The sequence below is a fragment of the Paraphaeosphaeria sporulosa genome, assembly GCF_001642045.1.
Source record: "Paraphaeosphaeria sporulosa strain AP3s5-JAC2a unplaced genomic scaffold CC84scaffold_3, whole genome shotgun sequence".
NCBI classification, from domain to species: Eukaryota; Fungi; Ascomycota; class Dothideomycetes; order Pleosporales; family Didymosphaeriaceae; genus Paraphaeosphaeria; species Paraphaeosphaeria sporulosa.
Genome location: NW_017253362.1, coordinates 1,031,118 through 1,058,741, shown reverse-complemented (window position 1 = coordinate 1,058,741; position 27,624 = coordinate 1,031,118). Strand labels below are relative to the sequence as shown.

General features: G+C 53.5%; 10 protein-coding genes across 10 annotated transcripts; 9 read left to right on the top strand and 1 right to left on the bottom strand.

The window, feature by feature from the left end:
- Positions 1 to 85: 85 nt before the first annotated feature.
- Positions 86 to 2,158, top strand: CC84DRAFT_562339 (RCC1/BLIP-II protein). The gene is made up of 2 exons (XM_018186696.1): positions 86 to 379; positions 431 to 2,158. Exons 1-2 carry the CDS (start codon positions 169 to 171, stop codon positions 2,023 to 2,025), a joined length of 1,806 nt encoding a protein of 601 aa, XP_018038566.1. The 5' UTR covers positions 86 to 168; the 3' UTR covers positions 2,026 to 2,158.
- Positions 2,159 to 2,763: 605 nt separating this feature from the next.
- CC84DRAFT_1239328 (uncharacterized protein) lies at positions 2,764 to 4,080 on the top strand (the record flags this gene model as incomplete). The annotated part of the gene is made up of 2 exons (XM_018183975.1): positions 2,764 to 2,893; positions 3,143 to 4,080. The coding sequence occupies 2 exons, from the start codon at positions 2,764 to 2,766 to the stop codon at positions 3,610 to 3,612; spliced, it is 600 nt and encodes a 199-aa protein (XP_018038565.1). The 3' UTR covers positions 3,613 to 4,080.
- A 1,014-nt stretch (positions 4,081 to 5,094) lies between these two features.
- CC84DRAFT_1239326 (FAD/NAD(P)-binding domain-containing protein) lies at positions 5,095 to 7,061 on the top strand (the record flags this gene model as incomplete). Its single annotated transcript, XM_018183974.1, has 4 exons — positions 5,095 to 5,367; positions 5,420 to 6,055; positions 6,116 to 6,531; positions 6,579 to 7,061. 4 exons carry the CDS (start codon positions 5,095 to 5,097, stop codon positions 6,919 to 6,921), a joined length of 1,668 nt encoding a protein of 555 aa, XP_018038564.1. The 3' UTR covers positions 6,922 to 7,061.
- A 121-nt stretch (positions 7,062 to 7,182) lies between these two features.
- CC84DRAFT_1194485 (ABC1-domain-containing protein) lies at positions 7,183 to 9,913 on the top strand. Its single transcript, XM_018181348.1, has 4 exons — positions 7,183 to 7,821; positions 7,873 to 9,212; positions 9,270 to 9,399; positions 9,454 to 9,913. Exons 1-4 carry the CDS (start codon positions 7,255 to 7,257, stop codon positions 9,496 to 9,498), a joined length of 2,082 nt encoding a protein of 693 aa, XP_018038563.1. The 5' UTR covers positions 7,183 to 7,254; the 3' UTR covers positions 9,499 to 9,913.
- A 120-nt stretch (positions 9,914 to 10,033) lies between these two features.
- On the top strand, positions 10,034 to 11,553 carry CC84DRAFT_1162190 (galactose oxidase). The gene has a single exon (XM_018177935.1). The coding sequence runs from the start codon at positions 10,140 to 10,142 to the stop codon at positions 11,508 to 11,510; it is 1,371 nt and encodes a 456-aa protein (XP_018038562.1). The 5' UTR covers positions 10,034 to 10,139; the 3' UTR covers positions 11,511 to 11,553.
- A 336-nt stretch (positions 11,554 to 11,889) lies between these two features.
- Positions 11,890 to 12,247, bottom strand: CC84DRAFT_1085361 (RNA polymerase N/8 kDa subunit; the record flags this gene model as incomplete). Its single annotated transcript, XM_018174097.1, has 3 exons — positions 11,890 to 12,034; positions 12,099 to 12,157; positions 12,212 to 12,247. The coding sequence occupies 3 exons, from the start codon at positions 12,245 to 12,247 to the stop codon at positions 11,890 to 11,892; spliced, it is 240 nt and encodes a 79-aa protein (XP_018038561.1).
- Positions 12,248 to 12,484: 237 nt separating this feature from the next.
- On the top strand, positions 12,485 to 15,795 carry CC84DRAFT_1194483 (WD40 repeat-like protein). The gene is made up of 2 exons (XM_018181347.1): positions 12,485 to 13,814; positions 13,863 to 15,795. Exons 1-2 carry the CDS (start codon positions 12,536 to 12,538, stop codon positions 15,683 to 15,685), a joined length of 3,102 nt encoding a protein of 1,033 aa, XP_018038560.1. The 5' UTR covers positions 12,485 to 12,535; the 3' UTR covers positions 15,686 to 15,795.
- A 1,050-nt stretch (positions 15,796 to 16,845) lies between these two features.
- On the top strand, positions 16,846 to 18,557 carry CC84DRAFT_1162188 (PLC-like phosphodiesterase). The gene is made up of 2 exons (XM_018177934.1): positions 16,846 to 16,928; positions 17,072 to 18,557. Exons 1-2 carry the CDS (start codon positions 16,919 to 16,921, stop codon positions 18,457 to 18,459), a joined length of 1,398 nt encoding a protein of 465 aa, XP_018038559.1. The 5' UTR covers positions 16,846 to 16,918; the 3' UTR covers positions 18,460 to 18,557.
- A 2,062-nt stretch (positions 18,558 to 20,619) lies between these two features.
- CC84DRAFT_1162186 (glycoside hydrolase/deacetylase) lies at positions 20,620 to 22,935 on the top strand. The gene is made up of 3 exons (XM_018177933.1): positions 20,620 to 21,182; positions 21,375 to 22,215; positions 22,302 to 22,935. Exons 1-3 carry the CDS (start codon positions 20,909 to 20,911, stop codon positions 22,777 to 22,779), a joined length of 1,593 nt encoding a protein of 530 aa, XP_018038558.1. The 5' UTR covers positions 20,620 to 20,908; the 3' UTR covers positions 22,780 to 22,935.
- Positions 22,936 to 23,464: 529 nt separating this feature from the next.
- Positions 23,465 to 25,880, top strand: CC84DRAFT_1162185 (uncharacterized protein). The gene has a single exon (XM_018177932.1). It carries the CDS (start codon positions 23,887 to 23,889, stop codon positions 25,651 to 25,653), a length of 1,767 nt encoding a protein of 588 aa, XP_018038557.1. The 5' UTR covers positions 23,465 to 23,886; the 3' UTR covers positions 25,654 to 25,880.
- Positions 25,881 to 27,624: the final 1,744 nt, after the last annotated feature.

Genomic DNA, 27,624 nt, shown 5'->3' with positions numbered 1-27,624 from the left:
CCTGCCCCTGTCGCCTGGCGTCGCCTGATTGCCAGCTAGCGTAAGCGTACAAATGAATCGCGTTCCTGAGCTTTTTTTGAGCGGACCACAACACGCGCAACCCAGCCTCCTCCATCACCTCTTCTTCTCTCAACCGGTGTCGCCATTCACTTTCTCGACGCACACACAATGCCTCCTCGCGCCAACCGCGCGGCCACCGCCGCTGCAAAGGAAGCAACGCCGACTGTCAATGGCACCACCGGTACGTTATGCGCGCATCCGACCATGGTTCGCTTTCCGGAACAGCTGCTCATTCACGTCAATACAGGCAATATGCGTGCGCAACGAAGCGCAACGCGAGCAGTCAACGGCATACTTGAGGAGCCAAAGAGCGCACCCGGTAAGTTTGATGCGCTGCCAACTTTGCCTTTGTCCGCTAAACGCCCCCAAGTTGCCAAAAAGGCCGCAAAGAAAAGCGCCACACCTGCGGCGCCCAAGGCCCTGCCAAAGCGCAAGAAGGTAGCCGAAACTGTATCCTCAGAGGCTGATGAGCCTGCGCCCAAGCGCAAGAAGGACGACGACGAAGGACCTGCAGTGGACGCGGACGGCGATGTCGATATGGAGCCGCAGCCAAAGAAGGCCAAGACCACAAAGGCCCCGACGCCGAAACGCGACCTGCCCAAGGGACCGAGACGCATCAAGGGCAAGAAGACCGAGGTCAACCCGCTACGCTACACCGAGCCGCTGAAGGTCTTCGTCTTTGGCGAAGGAGGCCAAGGCGAGCTGGGCCTGGGCGCAACCAAGAAGGCCATAGATGTCAAGCGCCCGCGATGGAACGAGGCGCTGAGCAAGCAGGATGTTGTCAAGATCGCCACAGGTGGAATGCACGTAGTTGCGTTGACTAAGGACAACCAAATCCTGACCTGGGGTGTCAACGACAACGGTGCTCTGGGGCGTGACACTTCTGGCGGAGAGCAGTTGAAGGATATGAAAGAAGGCGACGACGAAGACTCCGATTCTGATGACGACGAGACAGGCGGTCTGAACCCGCTCGAATCCACCCCGACAGCCATTAGCGCAGACCACTTCCCTGAGGATACTGTGTTTGTCGACATTGCTGCCGGAGACAGCTGTTCGTTTGCCCTGACCAGCGAGGGCGCCGTGTATGGTTGGGGTACCTTCCGCAAAAATGAAGGGATCCTTGGGTTCGCGAGGAATAACGAGACCGCCAACACCCCAGTATATATCGACAGCATCACCAAGGTCACTGCCCTAGCCTGTGGTACGAACCACGTCCTTGCGCTTACCAAAGATCGCCACGTCTATGCATGGGGCAACGGGCAACAGAATCAGCTTGGGCGTCGTGTGACTGAGCGCAACCTCAACGAAGCTTTGGTGCCAAGCCGCCTCGGTTTCCATGACACCAGTTTCAAGAGACCTAGCCAGCGAATCGCGCAGATCGCTTGCGGTGACTACCATGGTCTCGCGATTGCTGAGGATGGCCACATTTGGTCGTGGGGTGCGAACAACTACTGCGAGACTGGCCACGGAGAGAACGCCGGACAAGACAATGCCAGCGTCCTTACACCGCGTATCATCCCTAGCTTGGAAGGCAAAGGCGTCACCACTGTTGAGGGCGGGTCTCACCATAATATCGCAATCACGCAAAAAGGAGAGGTACTCATCTGGGGCCGCTGCGATGGGTCACAAACCGGTATTCCTCCGGCCCAGCTAGAGGCAATAGATGACGAGGATCGTGTTCTGAAGACGGAGGGCGGCAAGCCAAAGATCCTCATCGAGCCCACTGTCATCCCTGGCCTGAGCAACATTGTGACCGGTGCCTGTGGACCTGAGCACACCATTGTCATCAACAAGGACGGCAAGGCATACTCCTGGGGCTTCTCCGCAAATTACCAAACCGGTCAAGGTACTGACGACGATATCGAGACCCCCACTCTCATCGATAACACCGCTGTGAGGGATGTTAAGCTCGTATGGGCTGGAGCTGGTGGCCAGTACTCTGCTCTTGCCAGCAAGCGGGATTAGTTTAGTAATCCGCTTTCTGTCCTTGCATTGCTACTGTTTTGTATCAACGCGGTATATGTTTTTTCTTTCGTGCAGACATACATCGGCGTTTCTGGGTTTCCGTTCAGTCGGCGGTCTGCATAGCGTGTCTCTTCTGGGGTGGATGAAATTTGTAGGGATATAGTCGAGCGTGTAGGAATCCGCACGTTAGGGCCTTGAGCTGGTTTAGATGGATGATCTTGTGGTATGCGACGGGCTATGAACCGTATTTGTAATAACAAATTGCATGGCCAGCTTTTTCCTATTACCTCGACAATTGCTTTCCATCACCGTACAAACGTTATGTGAGCTTTGCATATGTTTGGCTCCTAACTTTTCTGTAGCTATCATCGACGCGCTAGGCAAGCCGGGGCGACGCTGGCACCAGGTGTTTAGAGACCGTGGTGGATCATGTGATCTAGGTAGCAGTGACGTTTCAAAGATCTTGCAAGATTCAAAACACTAGGTATACGTACGTGACAAAATCCAGGTATGCCGTTTTCATTTCCTCTCGAAAAGCTCGCACCAGAACTCCAAATGTCCAAAACATACCCACTAAACGCTTAAGTGCAACCATAGGCTGACGATATAACTAGCTTATAGTATGTACGTGCGACTTTACGTCCATCCTTTATCAACACGTGAGAATCATTGATACTCAACTGTTGGATGTTCATGCGAGACGAATCTCTATAGGTACTGTACGAGCTGGCAGACGCAATGGAAGACATAGACGAGGTAGTGAGGCTTTATGCACGCGAAGTACTGGCGACCTTGGATATTGATTCCGAGCCTGGCGCGTATCATTCCAACTTTGATCCATCAACGATGGAGTACGAAGGTATTGCAAGTGCGTTCCTGCTCTTGAAGATATACGCCCACTACAGACGGCTCCGCGGCGATCAACGATTGTTCGTGGATGCATTGCAGGTCTGACAGATTGAGCATGCAGTAAAGGTGAACGATTTTCTTAAGGTGTGTAGCACAGCAGTGGATCGCTTTGTACTATCTTACTGGTGATGAATACATCAGCCAGGAGTTGGCTTGTGAGACTTCATGGTTTATCTGTAATTTGGCTCAAGACACTCATGGTGCCCAGTACTTTCCTTGCTTTCATCCTTCTTATCAGCAGAGGCGAGGATCAATGTCGCGCCCTCTTATCACGGGCACGATGCATTGGTGCAGAGTGTACGCTCCATGCGAGCTTCAAGTGGCGATGGATCATCTGGGATTATGGCTTTGCATGATAGCGATAACTCGGACTCGTCTTCATATCGCTCAGTTAACTACGGATGGGCACTTCTTGAAGAGCGGGACGCCGATGGCAGACCCTCCGCCACCGAGTATCGAAAAGCCTTCATGTATCTCGGCCTGCTTTTCTGGGATGATGATGGCTTCCTTCAGACTCGACTGACTACGATCAACGATTTCCAAAGCCTGCTGGGCACACTCAATGAAGGGTGGGATGAAGCAGGCGTTAGCGTGTACAATAATGCGTGTCATGATACTGCCATCTTTGTCGATTTCTATTGTCGGTGTAGACTACGACCAGACGACACTGTTGACTAGACGCAGAGTCCGGTGCAGTATACGTTTGGTTAGTGGATGATGAGCACGGTTCGTATGTATCGATTTAGAGGAAAATTAAACGTCATCTAGGGACACCGTTATGGAGAGACGAAAGTCATTTTAGACGGTCGTAGGAAGATTAGCTCTACTATTCCATGGCTTTATGGTGGGGGATTGTTTGAGGGATCCTCGAAGATCGCCGAAATGCATCACCTCGGCGTTTCTGCTGGTTATAACCGACCGTTGAAAGTATACAGCCGACTCAGTTAGGTCGACTAAGCCGGATCAGGGGAGTTGCTCCCCGAAACATACATTCCGAAGACCGACGAGGGTCTCTTGATGAGGAAACTATAGCCACTCTATTAACTCCTCTTACAACAGAGGCTGGCGGTACTCTTGCCAAGCGCACATGTTGTGCTTGTAGGACAGCCACGACGCAGAGAAGTGGAGATACCTTGTTGCTCAGCCGCTTTGTAACACTGTCCAAAGGAGTCAGTGCATTGACATATTTGCGTTACTTCTAGCCAGTATGTCTGTCTGAACTCTTCGAAGGTACGGAGATCATAGGATGATGTTGTTGTGATAGAACCGATTCATGTAGGTCGCGCCACTGGACACACTGCAGGCTCATGGGCAGCGCGAACATCACGCCGATCTCATCGCTTGCGGCGGTTTGGTGGTTTCTTTGCAGCTATGATCGCGCGAGACACCCACCACGTAGGATGCATGTTGTATATTTAGACGCTCTCATCAGTGCAGGTTCCAGACTCGAACATTGCAAAACCTTCATAAAGCCCAGAGCGTCTGGCCACACACCACCCGTAATCAATGAATCTTGAACTGAGCTGATTAGCAACTGATACAGTCTCGTCCTTCCTCGCAGTTCTGAAACTCAAATTTCTCCAGCAGTCCAGCCTCCCACCACTACTCCACGACCCCGGACCGTCTCCGACCGAGCACGCTAGCATAGCCAGATGCACTAAAAAGCATTACCGCCATGCACGAAACCGCCCGGAAGTACTGGAAGCGGCAAGTCGAACGGGCTAGGTTCTCCCTAGTCACGACCACGAGGCGGGCGGCGGGCGGTGATGGTTCGCGGGGTACCCCGCATGAGTGTAGTGCGGGCGCGGGGTGTATCGATGACGCTAGACAGTCGGATAGCTGTCGACAGCTGTCCGTTGGATCAACGACTAACGTATTCCCGGACGGCTTACGCACTCGCGTCTGCGGAGAATGGCTGCGGGCAAATGGGCCCGGAGAGCAGGCGGAGAAGATCGCCGTGAGGGTCCAGAGAGTGATTGGTAGGGATGGAAACGGAACTAGGTTGTGGTGTGCGGGTACTCGTGGCGACCGGCTGCGAGGGAATGTAAACTTGGGATGGTATATAGGGTCAGCCCGCCATTGCTAACAGGGTATCGGTATTCGTGCTATCGACACATCGGCAACTTTTGGAATTGAACGCTCTTGACTTTAGATCTCGCTATGGGTCTCAAGACGGATATCGCGACGGGTAGACATAGCCCTGCTGGGGATACCGATAGCTACAAGGACAATCTTGAGACAGATGTGCTTATTGTAGGCGCTGGTTTTGGCGGCATCTACTTGATGCACAAGCTTCGTCAACAGGGCTTTAAGTGCAAGATATATGAGGCCGGAAAGGATCTGGGTGGCATTTGGCATTGGAATTGCTACCCTGGTGCTCGCGTCGACTCTCAGGTACCTGTTTATGAATACTCGTTTCCAGAAATTTGGAAGGTAAGCGCTCAGAGTCTTTGGTGTTGATTTGGCTTACTGATACTCGGCATAGGACTGGACTTGGTCAACGCGATATCCCGGATGGGAGGAGCTGAGACAGTACTTCGATCACGTGGAGAAGAAGTTGGACATTAAGAAGGATTGTGCTTTCGAGACCACTGTTACCGGCGCCCAGTTCGATAAGCCATCCGGAAAATGGGTCATTGAAACGGAAGATGGTCGAACCGCGCGAGCGAAATATCTGTTGCTGGCAACAGGCTTCGCCGCAAAGCGACATTTCCCCGATTGGAAGGGTATGGACAATTACAAGGGTATTATTCATCACTCGTCCTTTTGGCCGGAAGAAGGCGTCGATGTTAAGGGCAAGCGTGTTGCGGTGATTGGAACGGGGTCAACGGGCATTCAGTTGGCGCAGGATACGGCAAATCAAGGCGCCAAAGTAACAGTGTTCCAGCGCACGCCTAATCTATGCCTTCCGATGCAACAGAAGCCCCTCACCCGAGAAGAACAACAGGAGGCGAAAGCGAAGTATCCAAGTCTTTACGAATACCGACGCACTACATTCGCAGGTTTCCTGTATGATTTCGTCCAGAAGGACACCTTTGATGACAGTGAGGAAGAACGCGAGGCGTTCTACGAGAAGATGTACGAGAACGGCGGCTTCGAGTTCTGGCTCGCGAATTACAAGGTGAGCAAGCGCCTGGTTCCTTCAACAGAGTGGTGGTATATTTGTCTGACGATTTCTTAGGATCTCCTCTTCGACAAGAAGGCCAATAGAGCAGCTTATGATTTCTGGGCTAAGAAGGCGCGGGCTCGTATCACCGACCCCCGGAAGAGGGACATTCTTGCGCCTCTTGAGCCGCCGCACGCGTTTGGAACAAAGCGACCTTCGCTGGAGCAGAACTTTTATGAGATGATCGACAAGCCGGAAAATGACGTGGTCGATGTAAAGAAGACTCCCATCAAAGAGTTCACCGAGATCGGTATCACAACAGAGGATGGAACGCATCGCGAGTTCGACATCATTGCTCTGGCTACCGGTTTCGACTCGGTAACAGGTGGGATGAAGAACATGGGCTTGCGCGATGTTGACGGTACCCCACTTTCGGAGCTTTGGAAGTCAGGAACATGGTCGTACCTAGGAATGTCATGCGCTGGTTTCCCGTAAGTCCCTTCTAGCCCACTCGTAAGGCTCTGACTGACAAGCGCAGGAACATGTTCTTCTTGTACGGGGCCCAAGGGCCCACAGCCTTCAGCAACGGCCCCACATGTGTAGAAGTGCAAGGAGATTGGATCGTTGACGCCATGACTCAGCTCAAGAAGGACAATATCAACTACTGCGACGCGACGAAGGAGGCCACAGAAGTTTGGCGGCAGAAGGTAACGGAACTATCCGATAAGACGCTGTTCCCAGGAACATCATCTTGGTACATGGGCGCGAATGTACCAGGCAAGCCTCGCGAGCAGCTGAATTATGCTGGTGGATTCCCGCTGTACGAGAAGGAGTGTCGGGAGTCGCTGGAAAACGGACTGCAAGGCTTTGTGACAGCGTAGAAGTTGAGACGGTTGTCCCCTTCAGCGACTTTTCTGCGTGTTGTATAGAGTCACAGTATCATTTTCACATGTCCATCTCTATCTCTCTCCCATGTAAGATCTTTTTCGGAATGGTAGGATAGCATTTTCTTCGATTTGAGTGTGTGTGAATGATGCGACTCGCTGAGATGAGCGTGCAACATGGCTCAATGCGGTCTAGGGCGATTTTCACGTCATGACGTCGGACCGTTGGGGTGGACCGCGGCTTGCTCGTGCTGGCGACGCGAATTCGTCGTCCACAATCCAAGAGCCCATGGCCATTTTCCGTGTCTGTTGCAAACCCTCGCTAGTACTATGAGGTCAGCCTTTTGGCTTGGTCGCCAATGTCTTCCTCAAGGGATTCGACGGAGCGCGTCCTTTGCGACACAAGCCTCGACGCGCCGCTTCACCACGGGCACTCCGTCCTCCATCCGCAGACGCATCGCAACTCCTCGATTCCCGCGCAAAACCGTCCTATGGTCTGGAGCAGGGGCGGCCGCGGCCGGCGGAGCCCTTCTCAGCCCCCTCGCGTTCGTCGCAATAAGCAAAGATGGAACCAACATTGGAGACAAGACACATGAGGAGGCAATGCTGGAGGCGTCAAGGAAGGAACTGAAGGAGCAGGTGCCCAAGGCCATCAAGAATTCGAAGAAGTACCGAAGAGGCATTTACTTCTTCGTCGACTTATATATTATTGAACCCATCTGTACCGGCCTTCGCTTCCTGCACCTGGTCATCATCTTCGTGCCAGTAATTGTCACAATACCTTCGATATGGTTTGGCCAGAGGCAGCCGGGAAGGGACAATGAGAGGAGCGGCACGCTATGGTGGTATGCCTTCTTGGTCGCAAGTATGGAACGGGCGGGTGCTGCCTTCATCAAAGTAAGTCTCGCCGCTATGAATGTTCCCTTTCATAGAACTGACCGTACATAGCTTGGTCAATGGGCCGCTTCTCGATCTGATATATTTCCCACCGAGATGTGCAAGACCATGTCTGCCCTTCACTCTAACGCTCCGGCACACTCGCTTGAGGTGACTAAGAAAACCATAGAGAAAGCGTTCGACGGCCGCCGATTCGAAGACATCTTCGACGAGTTTGACGAGAAGCCACTGGGCGTGGGCGCTATTGCACAGGTGTACAAGGCCAAGCTGAAGCCGGATCTTGCCACGCTGCAGCAGAACACCGAAGAAGAGCCTCCGAATCTACGCAAGCGGATAAGGAGAAATGTGGATACAGCACTGAAGGACATGCCACACATGGTACCCTCGAGCCACGTCGCAATCAAAGTGCTGCATCCCAACGTAGAGCGAATTGTGCGTAGAGACCTGCGCATCATGGGTTTCTTTGCCGCTATCATTAACGCTATACCGACCATGGAGTGGCTGTCTTTTCCGGACGAGGTTGAGCAGTTCGGTGAGATGATGAGGCTACAGCTTGACTTGCGTATCGAAGCTGCCAACCTGACTTTATTCCGTCAGCATTTCAAGGAGCGCAACACCGCCTGGTTCCCATACCCTTACACAGAATACACAACACGCAACGTCCTGATTGAAGAATTTGCCCAAGGCATCCCTATGGAAGACTTTCTCCAGAACGGCGGAGGCCCATTTCAAGAAGAGATTGCCAACGAAGGCCTCAATGCTTTCCTTACTATGGTACTGATCGACAATTTCATTCATGCCGATTTGCACCCGGGCAACATCATGGTCCGTTTCTATCAGCCGCAGCAGATTGATGTGGGGCTCTTCACGCGAAAAGAAGACCGTACAACTGGCCCGAAGGATTCGCCAGATGTGACAGAGGAGGTGCTCCGGAGACTCCGACCTCATCGGAAGGATACCCAAGAATGGAACAAGTGTCTTCAAGAGATTGATAGCGAGGGCTACCGACCCCAGCTCATCTTCATCGACACAGGTCTAGTGACTGAGCTCAACGCGACCAACAGAACCAACTTCTTAGATCTCTTCAAGTCAATAGCTGAATTTGACGGCTACAAAGCTGGTCATCTCATGGTCGAAAGATGCAGACAGCCCGAGGCGGTCATCGATTCCGAGGTGTTCGCACTGCGCATGCAACACCTGGTTCTTGGTGTCAAGAGCCGAACCTTTGCCCTGGGCAACATCAAGATTGGCGATATTCTCAACGAAGTTTTATCAATGGTTCGAAGTCATCATGTCCGCTTGGAGGGCGACTTTGTCAACGTCGTGCTAAGCATACTGTTATTGGAGGGCATTGGGAGGAGCCTCAACCCAAACCTGGATCTATTTGCAGGGTATGTTCCCATATAGACCGAGGCTCAATTTTTTCCCTTTTGCTAATCACCTCTTAGAGCGCTCCCTATTTTGCGCCAAGTAGGCGCTCAGAGCGGCTCTGCTATGATACGTGGCGGCGACTTCTCGATGCTCAAAGTCTGGGTTGGTCTTGAAGCTCGCAGCTTCCTTCAAGCGTCCATTGAATCTGTAAGCTGGCCCAGTTCGTTACGTTACTCAATTATTGACTATATCTTTTCTCAGGTTGAAAGATGCGTGAAATACGATCAGCTGTCACCAAACCTTTAGACCCACCAACCATGCAGCAAGAAAGCTTCTGCACGGACCGCTGCAACCAGCTATTTCTGGATTCAGCACTGAGGTCTTCCATGTATGCATTGCTGCGTACAAACATGCAAACAAGCCTCCACACGGGACAGGAATCTCAGATCATTTAGCGTGTCCAGGTCTCTAAGTGACCGACCATACTCCCCTCCACTGGCTACTGGACTCAAATATCCGGACCCTGGTGGCAAACCAGAATTATATACACGATACCTTGCAGTGATAGCGATCTTACCTGACGGAGGCAACTATCTATACCTTGGGGTACGTTAGCTTTCGCGTTAAGATGTCTGGACATAATTTCTCTGGCCATCAGCAGACCATTGCAATGTACATATAAGCGAGACTAGACATGTTTTAGTATAAATGTAAATAATTCAAGGAACACGATCCGCAATGGGACAAGCCAATGCGCAAGGGGCCTGAATGTACACACTACGTCATAGTTTGCCCGCATCACCTAATTGGAGCAAGCAACAAACATCTCGCTGCGCACAGCATCTTCTTTCCTTCCCAATCCTACTATTTGCAGCTCCACTCTGGATATATTCCTCATCTTGGCAGGATACATCACCAACAATCGCCGCTAACAGCCTCGATCTACCATGGAGCCCGCAGCAGCAGGCGCTCTCTATGCCGCCGAGAACCTTCTCTCTGGTGCAGCAGCTTTGGTCAAAGGAATCACCCATCCGACTCTCCCCCTGAAAGCCAACCTCACTCGCATCGAATCTGTACCATTGCCACGGTCCGGCCACTCCCTCTCCGTCGTTAAAGGACGAGCGTACGTGTTCGGCGGCGAGACGGCACATGGCGAACTTGCGGACAATGACATGCACATCATAATTCTACCTTCTTCAGGTGTTCTAGAGGCAGACTATACTACCTTGAAAGCGCGACCCGAGACCGCCGGCGGAGCGGTTCCCGCTTCGCGCAAAGGACACTCGAGCGTGGTGATAGGAGACAGTATATACATCTTCGGCGGCGAAGGCGTACAGGAAGAGAATGGCAGGATCTGGGTCTTGGACACCCTAAGGAATACCTGGTCGTTCCTCGACCCCGCGCCAGACACAGCAGCGCCAGCTCACCGAACCGGTCACGCGGCGGTAGCAAGTGGACTGCCAGGACCTAGAAATGTTACCTACAAGGAGAAGGCACCGCAGCAGCCCGTCGACCCAGCAAAGGTTGTGCCTGAACCGGCCGACGCTGATTCGTGGGGAACGATATTCGTGGTGGGAGGAAGGGAAACAGGGACCGGAGATCTAGCCAAGGACGCGCTGGCTTTCGATGTGCGGTCCCGCACTTGGTCGAACATACCCACACCAGACGGGCCACCCACCGAGGGAGCCAGCCTCGCGCTCGTGGGTAACAGTCTGTACCTGTTCGGAGGCAAGACAGCCACTGAGACAGGAGAAAGCGCGACAGCAAAGACGCAGGTCCTCGACGCGTCGTCCGTGTGGCAGCATGCTGAGGATGGCACCACGCCCCTCGCCAGCGGTTGGGCGTGGGATTCTCTCTCTGCCTCCTCAGCAGCGAACAGTTCGTCGAGTCTCACTCCCTCACCCAGATTCGCGGCGGGACTGGAGGACGTGACCACGGGCCAGGGGAGGCACTACCTCTTGCTCTTTGGAGGTTCCTCGCCGGCGCCAGATAACAACATCACTCTGCTCGATGACGTTTGGGCGTTTCAGCTGCCGTCTGAGCGCGCGAGTGCGGCAATTGCAAAGGATGCTGTACGAGCAGGTCTGAAAAGAGAGACGCATGAAGCGCACTGGGCGGAGGTGGGATGCAGGTACATGGATACGAGGGGTGATGAGCTGGCGCAAGAAAAGAGTGGGATCAAGGGGTTCGGGTCGAGAAGCGGGTTTGCGGCAGCGAAAGGAACAGAAGTCGATGGGGCTAGTGTCGTGGTGTGGGGTGGGGTGGACGCTGAAGGACGGATTCTGAGCGATGGGTGGCTGATCACTGCGGAGAGGTAGCTAGGGGTAGAGGACAAAGCCTGGCGACATTACAGATGTCACGCGCAAAAGACTTGACAAGACTGCACCACATGTGAAACATGATGAAGCTGAAAGCTCGTCACATCAGTATCGTGAAAATCTTCCTGAAGCATGACTCCTAATAACGCCATATATGCATGTTGTAAACGCCAGATCCCGGTTTCCTGCGTCGTCTGGCGCATCTTTATCCAGTGGGGTATCAAAGTGCCCATTATCATTACCGTCTTAACGCCTTAGCCTGTTCTCGTTCGCTCGCATTGTATCTAGCAGTTGTTAGTCCTGACGGGAACATATCAATCGACAATGAGTAGCGAGGAAGGTCGCTTAGACTCTGCGCTTCTCGCGCTCCTTGTCGCGCTCATTGCTTCTCGAAGAATGTGCGGCGCCACTTCTGTTGGTCGCCGAAGTTCACGTACTTGAGCAGTTTCTCGATCAGATCCACGTGGGTGAGGATCATGCGGCGGCAGCAGTAGCGGCGGAGCTCGAGAGCGTCGATGGCGTCCCTGTGGGTCGCGTGGTCAGTATGTGGGCGGGGAACATGAGGAGGTCAAGGCGGGCTGCGCATACACATCGGTCATGCCAGAGTCCAGCTTCTCGAGGTAGGACTCCCAGAGGTCGCCTACTACCTGGTTATTGTCAGCTGCTGGTCTTTGCGCGGGGAGGAGGTCGTGGCGCGGTACCTTTCCGCAACTGAAGCAGCGGATGGGGATGATCATGGTGACGGCTGGCAGGTGTTCTTCCAAGGTAGGGGATGTTGCGCTTGCTTGGAAGAGGTTCGAGCTGGTGTGGGAGGCCTCGGTGGGTGCAGCGGTGGAGCGTGCCTGGTCGTCGCAACGCGGTCAAAGAAATTCAACGAGACCGCGGTAGAGCCAAGGCCGCAGTAGCGCAGCGCTCGGACCAGCTCCGCCGAAAATTATCTCGAACTTTTGGCGGCTGCGTGCGCAAAGAAACCAAACACTAGTCGTCTTCTTGTTTTTACTTGCGTCTGTGCAGGAGGAGTAAATATGGCCGACGTCGCTGCTGCCGCGCAGCTAAAACGCAAAAGAGAAGGCGCAGAGGCGCAGAGGAAGAAGGCGAAAACGGGCAAGAGCAAGCCGGCCGCTGCTGGGGAAGCGACGCCCTCCAAGACGACGAGTGCCACGCCCGAAGCCAGAGTGACTCCGAAGGCTGCCGTCACGCCAGAAGCGAAGGGCGCCCAGAAGAAACAGCCCACACCGCAGAAAGCGCAGGCCAACGGAACCCCCGCAGGCCCCGCTGCAAGCACCCCGTTGGGCTCGAGAAAGAGCAAATCCACACCGAAGACACAGTCGGCAAATGGCGCGGCTGCCCTTGCCGAGAACGAGAAGGATGTCGCACCAGCATCGGCCGCAGTGGCTGCAGAGACACAGAAACAGGTCGAGATCTTCAAGAAAGAACGAAGCCCGCATCCATGGTCTGTCTCTGCTCCGCAAGGCGGATGGTTCTTGCCGCAAGATCCCGTATTCTCGCCTGACGAGAAATACCTGCTCCTGGGCAAGCTGAAGGCATTGGATGTATACGCAGCTGATACCTCATTGCTCGTCCGATCCCTACCTCTAGGCGCCTCTAGCTTGGCTCTGGCCTATGCTCTCTCATCTACCAACTCCGACCTCGTTTATGTGGCAGATTCGGCCGGGATAATATCTCTCTGGAACTGGACCGATGGCTCAAAGCTTGGCCGCTGGGGCATCGGAGCGAATGTTCAACACTTGGTCGTTGTCGAGCAGCCAACCACATCGCGGGACCTCGTCTTCACGCATGAGGCAGACGGCAAACACATCGTGAATGTGCACGCTTTGTATACCGGAGACGAAGCGTCCAAGACAGAAGTAAAGCAGATTTTGAGGACCAGCCGTCCCATCACTGAGATGCAGGTCCTGCTGCAGGGCAAGCTTATCGTCCTGAGTACACCAAACTCGATGATAGTCGGAAAGCGCAGGAAGTTCAAGCAAACGGCACTCCAAGACTTTGAGTATACGTGGCGCGAATTTGAAATGTCTAGGCGCATCACAACCTTCAATGCCTTCGTGCAGATATCTGGTGGAAAGGATAAGGCACTGGAGGATGCCCGAGATCATCTCGATCTCGCTGTCGGAGACGAGGAGGGTGTAATTTACCTGTTTGAAGATGTCATCTCTAGATTCGTCGCCGTCGAGAGGAGCCAGAAGGACGCTTCAGACAAGAAGGTTGGACCAGAAAGCCTGACTCCAAAACGATTGCATTGGCACAGGACTGCCGTGAGATCACTCAAATATTCGCTAGATGGTGAGACCAGCCCTACTTAGAGAAGAGCATTATAGCTAACCAGTATAGGCAATTATTTGATCTCTGGCGGTGACGAAACTGTTCTCACCATCTGGCAGCTAGCGACCGGAAAACAACAACATCTTCCCCATTTGACTGCAGCGATCGAAAGCATCGCAATTTCCCCATCTGGCGCTTCTTACGGAGTGACTTTAGCAAACAACTCTGTCATCGTCTTGTCAACGTCGGAACTGAAGGCCAAGACCAACATCGTTGGTATTCAGACACGCAGAATCAGTGCCGGAAAGCTCCACAGACTATCCAATCCCCACTTCTCGCCCAACTACCTCACTTTAGTACCTATGGATATCGATCCGAACAACAACAGCCACATCACTTTTGTCACGCCTTCTTCACAGCCTCGGCACGGAGGTGCATCCAGATCAGAACCATATATCCAGACATTCGATCTTGCCAATCAGCGACCAATTGCACGACAGCCTTTGACTCGAAACAATGCGACTGATCCTAATATGGGGCCTGACGGCCGCCCGATTCTGGAGCCGAGTGTCAACTTGCTACGCATCAGCCACGATGGTGCGTGGCTTGCCACAGTCGACGAGTGGGTACCGCCTGTCGCAGACCTCTCGTACATCGAAGAGGGCATATCGGCATTGAATGTAGAGGAACGGACACTACGTCGAGAGGTGTATTTGAAGATTTGGAGGCGCGACGAACAGAATGGACAATGGGTGCTGGACGCACGCATCGACGCTCCTCATTTCATCGATGGAGTTTCTGCCCACGCCCGCGTATTCGATCTGATTGCCGACCCATCTGGCGCTGGATTTGCTACAGTTGGTGAAGACCGTGTAGTACGCATTTGGAGACCAAAGACACGGATGCGTGATGGTGTCATCGTGCGCGGCGCAGATCGAATGCGTGGCCTTGTCAACTGGTCTCTGGACCGCGCCGTGAAGCTCGCTGACAAGCTTGAAGTCGACGAAGCTTACGAAGCAGCGCAAACTACCATTCCTCGTACATGCCGGCTGGCATTTTCCGAGGATGGATCTGTCCTTGCCGCTGGTGTTTCATGGGCATCTGACGAGGATCCGGGTGTAGTCCATATCGTCGATACTAATGACGGAAGCATCCGTCGCTCTATAACTGAGATCGACATTTCCGCTCTCTCCAGCGTGGCCATTCTTGGGCGTCACCTCATATTACTCGGCAACACAGTCGTCGTTTGGGATATGATCATGGATCAGCTCGTGTACTCCATCCCGAATAAGACTCCGGGAGTCAGGATCTCTACACATAGTCAACTCCTATCTCTTGCGACAAACAAAGAGGACTGCACATTCGCTGTATCAACACCACGCCTTCAAAAGAAAGAGCCTGAAGATGAGCGCTTTACTAAGATCGCAACCAAAGTCACAGTATATAGCCCTCTCGCGTCCGAACCGGTTTGGTCCTGCACCATACCCGAGGCTCTTGTACTGGGGTTAGTGGCGATAAAGGGAAGCCGGGGCTTCGTTGCGCTCGATACATCTTCAAACATCCGACTACTCACTCCCTCGGTCGCTACCCTCCAGCTTCCTAGCCCCCCGCCGGAGTCCACTTCCGAGTTCACCGAACAAATGGAAGCTGACGAAGACATTATGGAGGACGCTGAAGAGACAGCAGTGCAAAACGCACCTGGCTTGCAATTGTCCGCAAGCGAGGAATTGTTGCGCACTTCTGAAAATGACAAGCCTGTTGTCAGCTCGGAACAATTACAACAGATATTTGACAGTGGGCCTTCACATGCTCTGCCGCCTGTCCGAGATCTCTTTGATGCTGTCCTGGGTCTGTATGGGAGAAAGCCGCGGACAGCAGCCAGTGTTGCATGAATGCGTGTTTACGGTTGTGATTAAGTTGGTGAACGCTATGTAGAACAAGATGACCGGTCCAGGTTTGGCCTCTTGATATAATTCGTCTTGTGTCCTCAAGCAAGCAATGCATTTTCGTGCAGTTGAGATTCCACGTTTCGCGAAACTACCCTGATAGACATTGTCGAGCTGCCTAGCGTATCTTGCTCAAGCTTGAATCACAATGCTAGTTTGGATGAACTTCTTTCGTGAGGGGCTATCAAGATGTTTACGTGAGACGTTTTATTCGGAGTTGAGTTACGCTGCGAGGCCTGGTGGGTAGCTCTACTCCTGGCGGAGATTTGGCTGTCAACCCACGGACGCGCAGCTTGGCGCTCTTCGCAATGTGCGTGCTGCACCTCCGTGAGACGAAGCCACTCAGTCACTCGTTACATAGCATGGCATATGTACTATTTCCTGCTCAATAGACCACCGAATTACCTAGGTACTGTGTAGCATGTGGTTGTCAGGAAGATCATTCCCGATTGAGCCACGCTGGCCGATCTTCCCAAAACAACATCAACCTTCCGCTTCTGTTCTCACAACGGGGTGCCCCCGCTTCCGCAAGCTGCGCACTGTTGCAAGCCTGTAACCATGTGCAACGCTCATTTTCAGTCCGTTTTCCAGTTCTACGATTATATCGCCAAGAGCACTCCAATACCGGACGCCGCTCCAGCATAGCCTTGAAACATCGGCCAGGATGAGGTACACCTTAACAGCCACAGCCCGGCAACTTGACCTCCAGCGCCTGCGCCACGCATCTCAATGCCGCAGACGCGCCCTCATTGGTTCGTTGTAGTGACAGGAGAGCCACTGCGATAGTGCTACGGTCTCGCGGACTTCGGACTGGTTGGCTATTTTTCAGGCGAAACGCGACTTGAGCCTAATCAGGCATGTGAGCGAAACGACGACGCCAGTCCTCGCGCCCACGTAACTGCGCGCCCCTGTTGGTAGATATTTTCGGAGTAATTGGCTTGGTGAGTGGTGGGACGAATTGGGTGAAGGCTCTGGATCACGGTACGGCGTTGTGGGTGAATGGCGGCCAGGCACGCGCACGGGCAGCCTGTGCAGGTGCCACTGGGGCGGAAAGGCGCATGTATATACCTGGGCGATCTCCGTGTGCGTGAGAGAGGCACAGTCGCTTTCGAGGTTCGCTTCTTCAATTCGTGTGTGAAATTTGCTGGTCAAAGGTTCGATTTGAAGAAGGTCGTCAATATGGGTTACGGTAAGGCAACATCCCTTCTCAGCGTTTAGACGAACGCTCGAGTACAATCAGCTACCCCATAAAAACCAATAACCGCACCATTTTCGTCGGACCGTGGCCATTGTTGGACCATCTAAATGAGCAATGAGAGCTGACTCCGGCAGGCGGCTTTCTTACTCTCCTCAATGGCTCTCCGAAGGACTGGGTCGTGAGCGGCCAGCACTCTTACCAGATGGACAAGTGGGAATGGTCAACGGTCAAGGCCGGGACTGCTGCGCAGGTATACGTTGAGTGGGGTCAGAAAGGCAACCAGAAGGACGATGGCGGCGAGGCCTACTACACCATTGACGGCACTTCAGACACGTTCCAGGTCATCGGAAAGAAACCGGACGACTTCCACATCACCATTAATCTTGATAACATGGCGACCAAGCAGAGCCCGAAAGGGTCGAGCATCGATTTGGGTTTCCGCCATGACCATGCTGTGGACTTCATTGTCAGCACCGACGAGCTTGGTGATTGGTGGTCAAACGCTGGAGATCTCACCGACTGGATGCAACAGAGCCTTGGAACCTTGGGGAATAGGACGCTGAAGCAGATCTGCATGCCGGGTTCGCACGATGCTGGCATGAGCTCGTTCGATGCAGGCACCATCGGCGCACACTGGACCAACAGCCAGACGCAGCTCCTCAACTTTTACGACCAGCTCGTGGCTGGATCACGATACTTTGATCTGCGACCTGTGATATCCGGCGGAGAGTTCAAAGCCGGGCACTACTCCGAGATCGAGGACATCTGGCTGGGTGGCAACGGAGAAAAGCTCTCGGACATTATCAACCAGGTCAACGACTTCACGGCAAAATACAAGGAACTCGTCATCATCAACTTGAGCCACACGCTTGACACAGATAATGACTACAAAGACCTCTCTCAAGATCAATGGAATCAGCTTTTTGATAAGCTTAAGGCAGTCAATAACCGCTTCACCGCCGACAATCCCGGAAGTCACGATTTCAGCGGCGACACTCTGGGCAGCTTCATCACCGACCGCGCCTCAGTGTTCATCTTCGCGCAGCTGCCCAGTGGTATCTCGCTCGGCGACTACGCCAACCAAGGCTTCTTCAACCAGGATAACTTCCCCATCTACGACTCGTACGCGAACTCCAACGACGCCGAGGCCATGAAGAAAGACCAGCTCGACAAGCTCAAGGCTGAGCGCAATCTAGTCGCCGATGACGCTACGCGCAAAGACAAGTTCCACATCTTCTCGTGGACACTCACGCAGCAGGCCGAGGACGTGCTCAACTTTGACAAGGCGATTATGAACCTTGCGGCCTCGGTTTACGACCCGCTGTTTGTCGATGCGTTCAATGCGTTTACGCCCGAGAGCTTTCCTAATGTGCTGTATGTTGATGCGGTGGGCGTGCGCGACAAGCCGGCCGTCTTCCCGTATGACAAGCCGGCGGATGTGGGCAGGAATTACGACATCATCAGCCTGGCGATAGCGATCAACAACGCGCGGGCTGGGAAGAACGTTTACATCACTGGTTAGAGGTCGACATCGGTGGAGGAGAAGTGTGAGTGCTGTCATGGGTTTTCTTCGGAAGCACAAAGTTTTCAAACTTCTGGAAGAGCACGGGAGTTGAGACGGTGGTTCGTTTCGTTTGTAAATATCATCTGTTTGTGTAAAGGATACCCCTATAAAGTTCTTACAGGTGTTCAGTCAGCCACAGGCCCACAGCGTCGGTGACAGCGACGGAGCTAACAAACATGAATCGTGCGACCGACATGCGACAGCTAGCCCAAAAACAACCAGACGGCATCAACGACGGCGGAACCGCAAGCACGTCCACCATGACGCGTTTACACAACATCTATGTTGAATGTTGGGACCACAGCGAATCGTCAGGGAGGAACCTTAAGATGGTGTATCGTAATGCTCGTCTCAGACGGCTGCCGCGACCAATGTGTTACCAGGGACTTCTAGCCAGATGTCCCACATTGGCCGGGAATAATCGCTGCAATGGCAAATGCAGTTCCGACATCGATGTCTCAACTCATATGCAGTGCCCCAGATGACCGCATCGCGTGAGTCAACTCAGCATTGCATCCCGTCGCAGTCACACGGCGTTGCTGGGATGGGCGAAATTCGATCGATAACGCTCTGCGCCCAAAAAAAATACAATGAGTCGGTGTGCTGCGCACACGCGGCGCTGCGTATGCTCTCCAGACCATTATAGTCAGGGACTGCGGGATGCGACGTACTTTCACACTTGGCATTGACAGATGGGGCAGTGGGTACGGCGTCGTCAACAACGGCTGGTCGAATGCGGAGGGGACAAGAAATCGGTTAGCAGGGACTAGACCCGCGTGATTTTGCGCCGAGCCGGCGCTCTGGACGAGAATGAGGGGATGAGACGACGCTTTACTCTTCGTATCGAGGGGTAAGTATTGATTTCGGTGCTTCTGCGTGTGAGGGATGGGCATGTTTGATGGGCTCCACACCATCTTTCGGAAGCGATAAGGGAAAGATGCGCGCATGCTTTTGGGTTGTACGTTGTACGAGGCGGGGTGGGTGAAACACGTGGCTTGAATCACCGCCTCGCGAATGTCGAAAGGACATCACAGGCGATGTGCTCGGCGCGAGAGGGACTCGCTTGATGCAGCGCCAGACAGGGGAGACTTTCTTTGCCGATCTCCATACAGTAGCAAGGCTTGATGCGCGACATGCAACGTCCGCTACCATTACTATGACTATGTCGATCGTTGATTCTCGCGCATCGCCGTGTCCTTGATCGTCGCTAGAAGGAAACCACTTCCTCAGCTAGACAGCATAGAGCCTATGGGGGAGATTGACCTCCAGATTTCCAGCCCACTGTTTATATGCCCAGAGCAGCGGCGCGAGCAACAAGACAAACGGTGCGCGCCGACAGCTGGGCTTCATCCGTAGATCAGGTGTAGCGCGCCGCCATACATTTCCAACAATGCAACCCAGCTCCACGTCTTCGCGCCACCATGACCACGCACCCCAATGTCGCACCTGGAATATGCAATCATCCCGCAGCTCCACGGCACACTAGCCGTCCGACTCGAAAATCTTTTGTCCGGCAGGCTCAACACAAGCTGCAGTGCGAGGGGAGAGCACTGCCGGATAGAAGCCGACGTTCATGCTGAGTGCTCGTTCAACGTTTGCCCGCGACCCGGGCCTGCTGAATCCATCGCTGTTTCGTGTAACCCGTCTGGGACAACCCTGAGCGTTACGACAAACGAACGCGCCTAGATGCAAACATCATCATCGACAGTGGAAACCCAAACAGATACACCAAAGCCAGACCATAGGTACCTGATGCATAGCAGCTCATCGTCATGGTTTCGAACGCCGCGGGCCCTGTTGCCCAGACCCTTCTTCCTCTTGAAAATGTGCTTGGAGCGTAGACCATACAGGATATCCATACCAAGCCCAGTAGTCATCTCAATCGATATTGGCCAAGACCCAGGTTCCTGCATTGATTTCAAGAAGACAAATGCCTGTCGTCACACAGCAGCACCCACCAATCCGCGCGAGTCGCCTACGAAGCAGGTCCCGACATTGAGGGAAAATCCACGAAAGCGGTTTGGCGGCAAAGGCCCCACGCCCCTAAAAGATATCTCAGACTAAAGTTAGCGATCTCGGCGGGAGGGCTGTCGTCGCGCCGTCTCTTCTGACCTGCAGAGCCGAGTCAAACATGGGTAGCGAGGAGACTAGCTCTTGCCTCTTGCCTGCAGTCGATCATCCAGCCTCAAAGGCACATAAATATGGCAGGGGCCCTACCACCCTATCTTGCCCTTCTTCTTTAACCTCCTACGCGGTCTAATTCTTCTCCTTTAGAACCAAGAAAGGTCGTTCGGTGTGTAGTCAACACTGCCACCAGTCACTCGCTTCACCTTTCTTTCTCTTCGCACTCAGGGGATTCTCTTCCGTAATATTAATATCGAAATCAAATTCAAATCAACCTTCCAACATGCGTTTCCCCACCGCTATTGCTGCCGTTGCAGCAGTCGTTCCCGCTATTAGCGCCCACGGCGGACCAGGGATTCCGAAGATCGCTGGATTGAACATGAGGGACTTGAAGGCCCGGAACCTGATGGACACCATCAGGGCTCGTGCTGTGGAGCTCACCCAAAATGCTCACGAGGAACACGCAAGCCTGAAGCCTCGCCAAGGTGGCACAAATGGACAGTGCGGTGCGGGTTTCGGATCTTGCGATGCTGGCTACTGCTGCAGTGGTGCAGGATGTAAGTTCTTTCTTGAATCTTACCACCGAGAGCGTAGCGATTACATGGAGTAAATCCTATGACGTACGCTCTTTTAAAGGGCCTCTGATTCTTGGTTTACAATCCTGCAAGATGGTTGTACTTGGAGTCTATTACTATACGCCAATGTCATGGTGCACACTCATCTATGTTGCGGACGCTGACCCAAAACAGGGTGTGGTAACACGGGCGACTACTGCTACTCGCCCGGCTGCAATTACCAATACGGCCCTGGATGCCCGGAGAACACAACCCCAGCAGGGGCCGACACATCTTCCGTCTCCCGAACGAAGTCTGGATCTGTGGAGTATGGGGGTAATGGTGTTTATCAGTGCACAGTTCCGGGTACTGTGGCGTTGACCTACGACGACGGGCCATTCGACAACTACACCGACCACGTGCTGGATCTTTTCAAACAATACAATGCCAAAGGCACGTTCTTCATCACGGGCAACAACATCAACAAGGGCGCGATTGATACTACCGCCAGCCACTCTGCCACAATCAAGCGCATGGCCAGCGAGGGCCACCAGATCGCGTCCCACACCTGGACGCATCTGGATCTGAGCGCCATCTCCGAGACTGACCGCAAGGCGCAGATGGTCAAGAATGAAATGGCTCTGCGCAACATTCTTGGTTACTTTCCAACATACATGCGCCCGCCTTACAGCAGCTGCACTGCAGAGTCTGGTTGCGAAAAGACCATGTCTGATCTCGGCTACCACATTATCTACTTCGACGTTGACACGGATGACTACAACCAGCTCCAAGCTACCCAGATCCAGAAGTCCAAAGACTGGTTCAGGGGCAACATCACTGCTGGTGGCGCGACCCCTGCGAACAATGAGTGGCTGTCCATCGCTCACGACATTCACCCTCAGACTGCGTACAACTTGACTGAGTACATGCTGTCCACTCTAACAACTCTTGGCTACAAGGCCGTTACTGTTGGCGAGTGCCTTGGTGACGATGCCGCCAACTGGTATCGGGCCAACCCAGGTTCCACCAACCCGACGTAAGGAACAATTTTTTTTATTACTATGGGGAGACGGTTTCGATGCCGATGGAATATCCACTGATTGTGTTTGTTTGTGTTTCCAGGTCCTCCGCTGCCATTCCTTCCGCCTCATCCACCAAAAAGGTCTCGACTGATGGAACTTGCGCCGGCACCTCTGGCTTCACGTGCCAGGGCTCGACATTCGGAAACTGCTGCTCCCAGTACGGATGGTGTGGATCTACCACGGATCACTGCTCTACCGGTTGTCAATCTGCTTTCGGCACCTGCGGATCCTCCGCCTCTGCGACCAAGGCTGCTACCTCGACTAAGGCTGCTACTTCTACGAAGGCCGCCACCAGCACCAAGGCTACGACGAGTACGAAGGCCGCGTCCTCAAGCACGAAGGCCGCCACTCCCTCAGCCACCGCTAAGGTCTCAACGGACGGATCATGCGGTGGTACTGTTGGCTTTACATGCAAGGGTTCGTCGTTCGGAAACTGCTGCTCTCAGTATGGATGGTGCGGCTCCACGAGCGGCTACTGCGGAACTGGATGCAACAAGGCGTTCGGTACCTGCACGTAAAATGATCCTGGTGGAAGGGTAGTGTATAGACGGCACGCGGGACGAGTCCCGACTGTATAATTTGCGGATGATTGTGTATAGCGAAGGCGGGGGCGGCGGGCGGTTATCGACGCATTGTATGAGTTCTCAGCACTGCATTCATAATGATTATCAAACCGAGTTGCATGCGTGTGAAGAAATGAGCCTCCTCTGATCCTTGCTTCTGTGAATCACTCTCAAAGCGCATAGTGCGTCTCTCTCATCCAAGGACCGGTAATCCTGAGTCTCCGCAGTCATGCAAGGCCTGGTACTATGCAAAGCTGGCTCCAGCTGCACGACCAGTGCTGCACATGCTGGAATCCTTCTAGTGTTCGCTCTCCGATTGCTTATGTCGTGCATGACAACCGGAAATGGCGCACTCCGTAGTTTCATGATCGACGCCAGGTAGAAGCACGATGGACCAGGAGACAGTCTACAGTCTCGAGGTGTGAGGAAGCTGCGCTGGCAGCCCGTCGAGATGAGATGCGGTCTTTAGCGAGATGGCATCGTAGGCTTCGGGGAGCGATGACACGATCGGTGTGGAGAATCTGGGGAGACGTGCTGATCGCTGGGGATGGCCTAGCGCGAATTCACATGCGGGCGGCGGCCCGCGCAGACTCTAATTTTACCGAATAGATCAGCTTGCTCGTGGCCTGAACCCTTACACCAAACGAGGAACTCAGCAACACCACAGACCCCGAGAACACCACAGCCAGGACAGCTACCTGGCATTATTCACAGACACCACCACCAACGAAGCTGCCATCTATGGGCTCTGCCATCAACAACGCGACCGCTTTTCTTATTCCCCGCGACTGCACCGTGGCTGCAACCGCGACCCCGAACTCTGTGCACCCCTTTGGACTGTCTCCAACCCACGCGAGCTTGGCCGACCTCCTGGGGCAACTACTGGCCGAAGGTCCGCCTTGACTAAACTGGGCGGACGGTAAACCAGACTGAAGAGCTACCTGTGGGAACTTGCAGGTGCGCGCATTCTCGCCATTGCCGAGGAACAGCGTCTGCTGACGCGCACGAACAGACGCAAGCCCAAAATTGTTTGCACTCGTACGGGCCAATTAAAGCAGTCAAATGGCGCTGTTCACCTTCGACGATGAGATCCACCTAGCAGCAAGCGCGAAAAGTGACTCGCTTGCACCGCCCAAGGAACAAGCGCACCTCCCAGACATCGACGAGCGCATGGAGGTCGACGTCCCCGCCGCGCACACCCATGTGGGCACGCCGCCTATCGCGATCGCCTCCCCGATCCCGCGGCGGCTTGTGCCGACAAACGCTGAAGCGAAGCAGCCAGCGCATACCGACAAGCTGGACTTTGATGCTGTCATGAAGAAGGCGCAGAAGAACCGCAAAAAGAAGAAGAAGGGTTCCAAGGCTGCACCCGCAGGGACCACGGTGCGTGGTTTCGAGACGCCTGCTGCGTCCGGTGGAGAAGAGTCAGACTATTCTATTGCGACCACCCCTCGCTTTGGGCCGTCGTGGTCAACATACCCTAGCGTTACCAGCAGTCCCGCTCTTCGACCAACTTCTGCCGCTGGCGTTATCGGCAATCTCAGGCAGCAGCTCGAGGCCTTGAACATCGGTCCGCGCGTTGATTCTCCCCAGAAGCAGTGTGGCTGTGGTCCTGGCCAACTCCGATCTGGCCTTTCCAGCAACGCAAGTGTCTCCAACTTCAGCGACAGTGACCGCACCGAAATGGAGAGCTACGAAGTCGACCTCAACGAGGACTTTGTTAGCCCCGATGTCCACTCGAAGCCTTCAACCATGGTCACAAGCACTGCTGCGCGCAAGATGACAGCAGACGACTTTGACACGCTTACGTGCCTAGGCAAAGGCAGCTTTGGCACCGTTCTTCTCGTCAAGCAGCGTGAGACAGGTCGACTTTACGCTCAGAAGCAGTTCAAGAAGGCCTCCATCACGGTTCGCAAGAAGCTCATCGAACAAACGAAGACCGAGCGCTCTATCCTCGAGAGTGTCAACCGCCATCCATTCATTGTCAACTTGTACTATGCATTCCAGGACCACGAGAAGCTCTACCTGATCCTCGAGTATGCGCAGGGTGGAGAGCTCTTCCATCACCTTGCGCAGGAGCGCATGTTCAACGAGGACACTGCAGCCTTCTACATGGGCGAGATGGTTCTTGCTCTTGACTATCTCCATCGCACCGTCGGCATTGTCTATCGCGACTTGAAGCCTGAAAACTGCCTTCTTGACGCTGAAGGCCACCTGCTTCTTACCGACTTTGGGCTCAGCAAAGTTGCCGTGGATGATCAAACCTGCAACTCCATTGCTGGAACTATCGACTTCATGGCTCCTGAGGTCATCCAAGGCCTCGATTATGGTATGGCTGTAGACTGGTGGTCTCTGGGTGCTCTTGGCTACGACTTGCTCACTGGTTCGCCTCCCTTCGACGGCAACAATCATGCCAAGATCCAACAGAATATTCTGCATAAGAAGCTCACGATGCCTTACTACCTCTCACAAGATGCTAAGGATCTACTGACCCGCTTCCTGCGAAAGGAGCCCAAGAAGCGTCTCGGCTACAACATGCCCAAGGATATGAACACCATCCGCGCCCACCGCTTCTTCCGCAAGCTCGATTGGAAGAAGCTTCAGGCCAGGGAGCTGGAGCCACCTATTATTCCCCTCATCACGGACCCGGAGTTGGCGGAGAACTTTAGCGATGAGTTTACAACCCAGGCGCTGTCGACCGTTGTGAGCCGGAAGAGTGGTTATGATGCATTGGAAGACGAGTATGCGGCTCTGGAGAAGGACCCTTTCGGCGGGTTCAGCTTCGTGGCCAGCCAGAGTCTGTTGGATGAGCCTGTTCTTGGATACTAAGATTCGGTGAGGTCTCGGTCTAGAAGTGGCGCTTCTTGTTTGTTTGTTTCTTCTCTGCCTTCATCTGTTCATTCATTTCGGTTATGAGAGTGGTTTACGTGCGGATCCTGTGTGCAAGACAGGGCAATTGGTACGCGTCTGCCGTGCTTCCTGGATGCCACAGTGGATGCGTTAGGGGCGTTTCAGAGTACATGCTTCCGTTATAGTAATTACATCTTCCTTCTGCATCTTTTGTTCTTCTCCTTCTACGAACATGTCATATCATGCAAAATATCGACGGGAGGTCCCACGTGGGGACTGATGCGACGCGTTGGCGGATGAGCAGCAGGCAGGTACGATAGGGTGGGCGCGCTCCTTCCTCACTTTCATCACTCAGTACATACGCGTCATTGCGGTCGAACACGATCCTCGATGAGCTCACCAAACCTACGCTGCTCGCTCCTCATCCGCAATCCGCACCTTCGTTGCTCCTCTACACGCTCAGCTTTCTGACAAGCCAGCTACTTTGTTCTTAACCACGCCCTCGCAAACTTGTTATGTGTCAGCTCTGCAATCTCCTACCGCCCGACATGACACCGGACACCATCTTACCAGATGGCAACTGGTACTCATCCTTCTCTTTCAGCACGAGCGCAGAAACCTACCATATATAGGGGCACCGGTATTCTCACGACAGGTCTTGAGTACCGCACTATGATCGCTCTCGACAAGGAACTCGTTCTTCGTGAGCTTCGAGCCAAGATCCACGGGCGCGTCGGCTTAGATGTCGAGAAGGACCGCTTCCACAGCCACCTTTCCATCAATGCTCAATACTGTTATGGAACAGCAGTCGAGAGAGTTCGCAAGCACCTTGACACGGGCGTTCTTCAGAATTATTACGACAAAAACTATGGCTAAGATCGCTGCTGGGACGGAAATGATGCTACCATGTTCACTGTCCCAGGCGCGTGTCTTCTCACACTTGGCTTCTCCATGCCCGAGCTGATGCTGCCGAGGCTGAAGTCGTTCATGTGCGTTAACTACCAAGCTTTAATCCAACAGGTTCAGCCTTGCTGTTACATTGCGGAAATGACATCTCTCGCGAGGGAGCAGCTATTGACCGCGATCGAGAGCTATCACCCCGGCCATCCATATTCGTACGGTAACAAACACCAGTCCGAAGTGATGATGACGAATTCCATTGCAGATCTGTCGCCTGGTCACACAACCACAATCAAACTCCACAAAGGTTATCGAGATTATTTAGTCAGGCCATACTCTGTTCAGCCATCACGCTGGAGTCCCTACCGCCCGTGATCTCGCTCTTCGTGCGTGCCATTCATATCACGTCTGTGGAGGCTGTGGCAATTCTATCTCTGCATTCCAAACTTGCAGCGGCTGCAAGGATCGGAGGTATTGCGGGAAGAAGTGCCAGAAGAAGCACTGGAAGCGACACAAGCTCGTCTGTCAAGTTCTGTCAAAGGGGGTAATGGATCGGTTCCTCGAGAGCATCTCCGAGATCAAATTGCAGTCTCCGACCCCGCTTGTGAACGGCGCGATGCTGAATGTAACCATTGGGCCTGACCATCCTTTGAACAAGATAGGTCCTTGAAAGCCGCTCAAGTCTGTGCAGATTTCTCCACACGATGGGAACATGATCTTCCGTCTCAAACGAATACAACCGCGGAATCTTTCACTCCTAAAACATACTAGTCAGGGATGGCTGTGTCTCATTTGATATACTTCCGGCAATCTACGGGGAACATGGAAATACGGGAACATACATAACGGCTTCTCTGTGGGGCACATGGCTTAGGCTTCTCGATTGCACGGATGAGCAAAACCCACGACGGCTGTCCGCTACACAGTGTTCCGGATACACGCAGCTTATTGCCAACATCATGATTCATGATTTTACGAACGGGGAACGTGTAGCTATGATGGGTGAGCGGTCGTTACATGTATACAGAAGCAATATCAATGAAAGTGGCT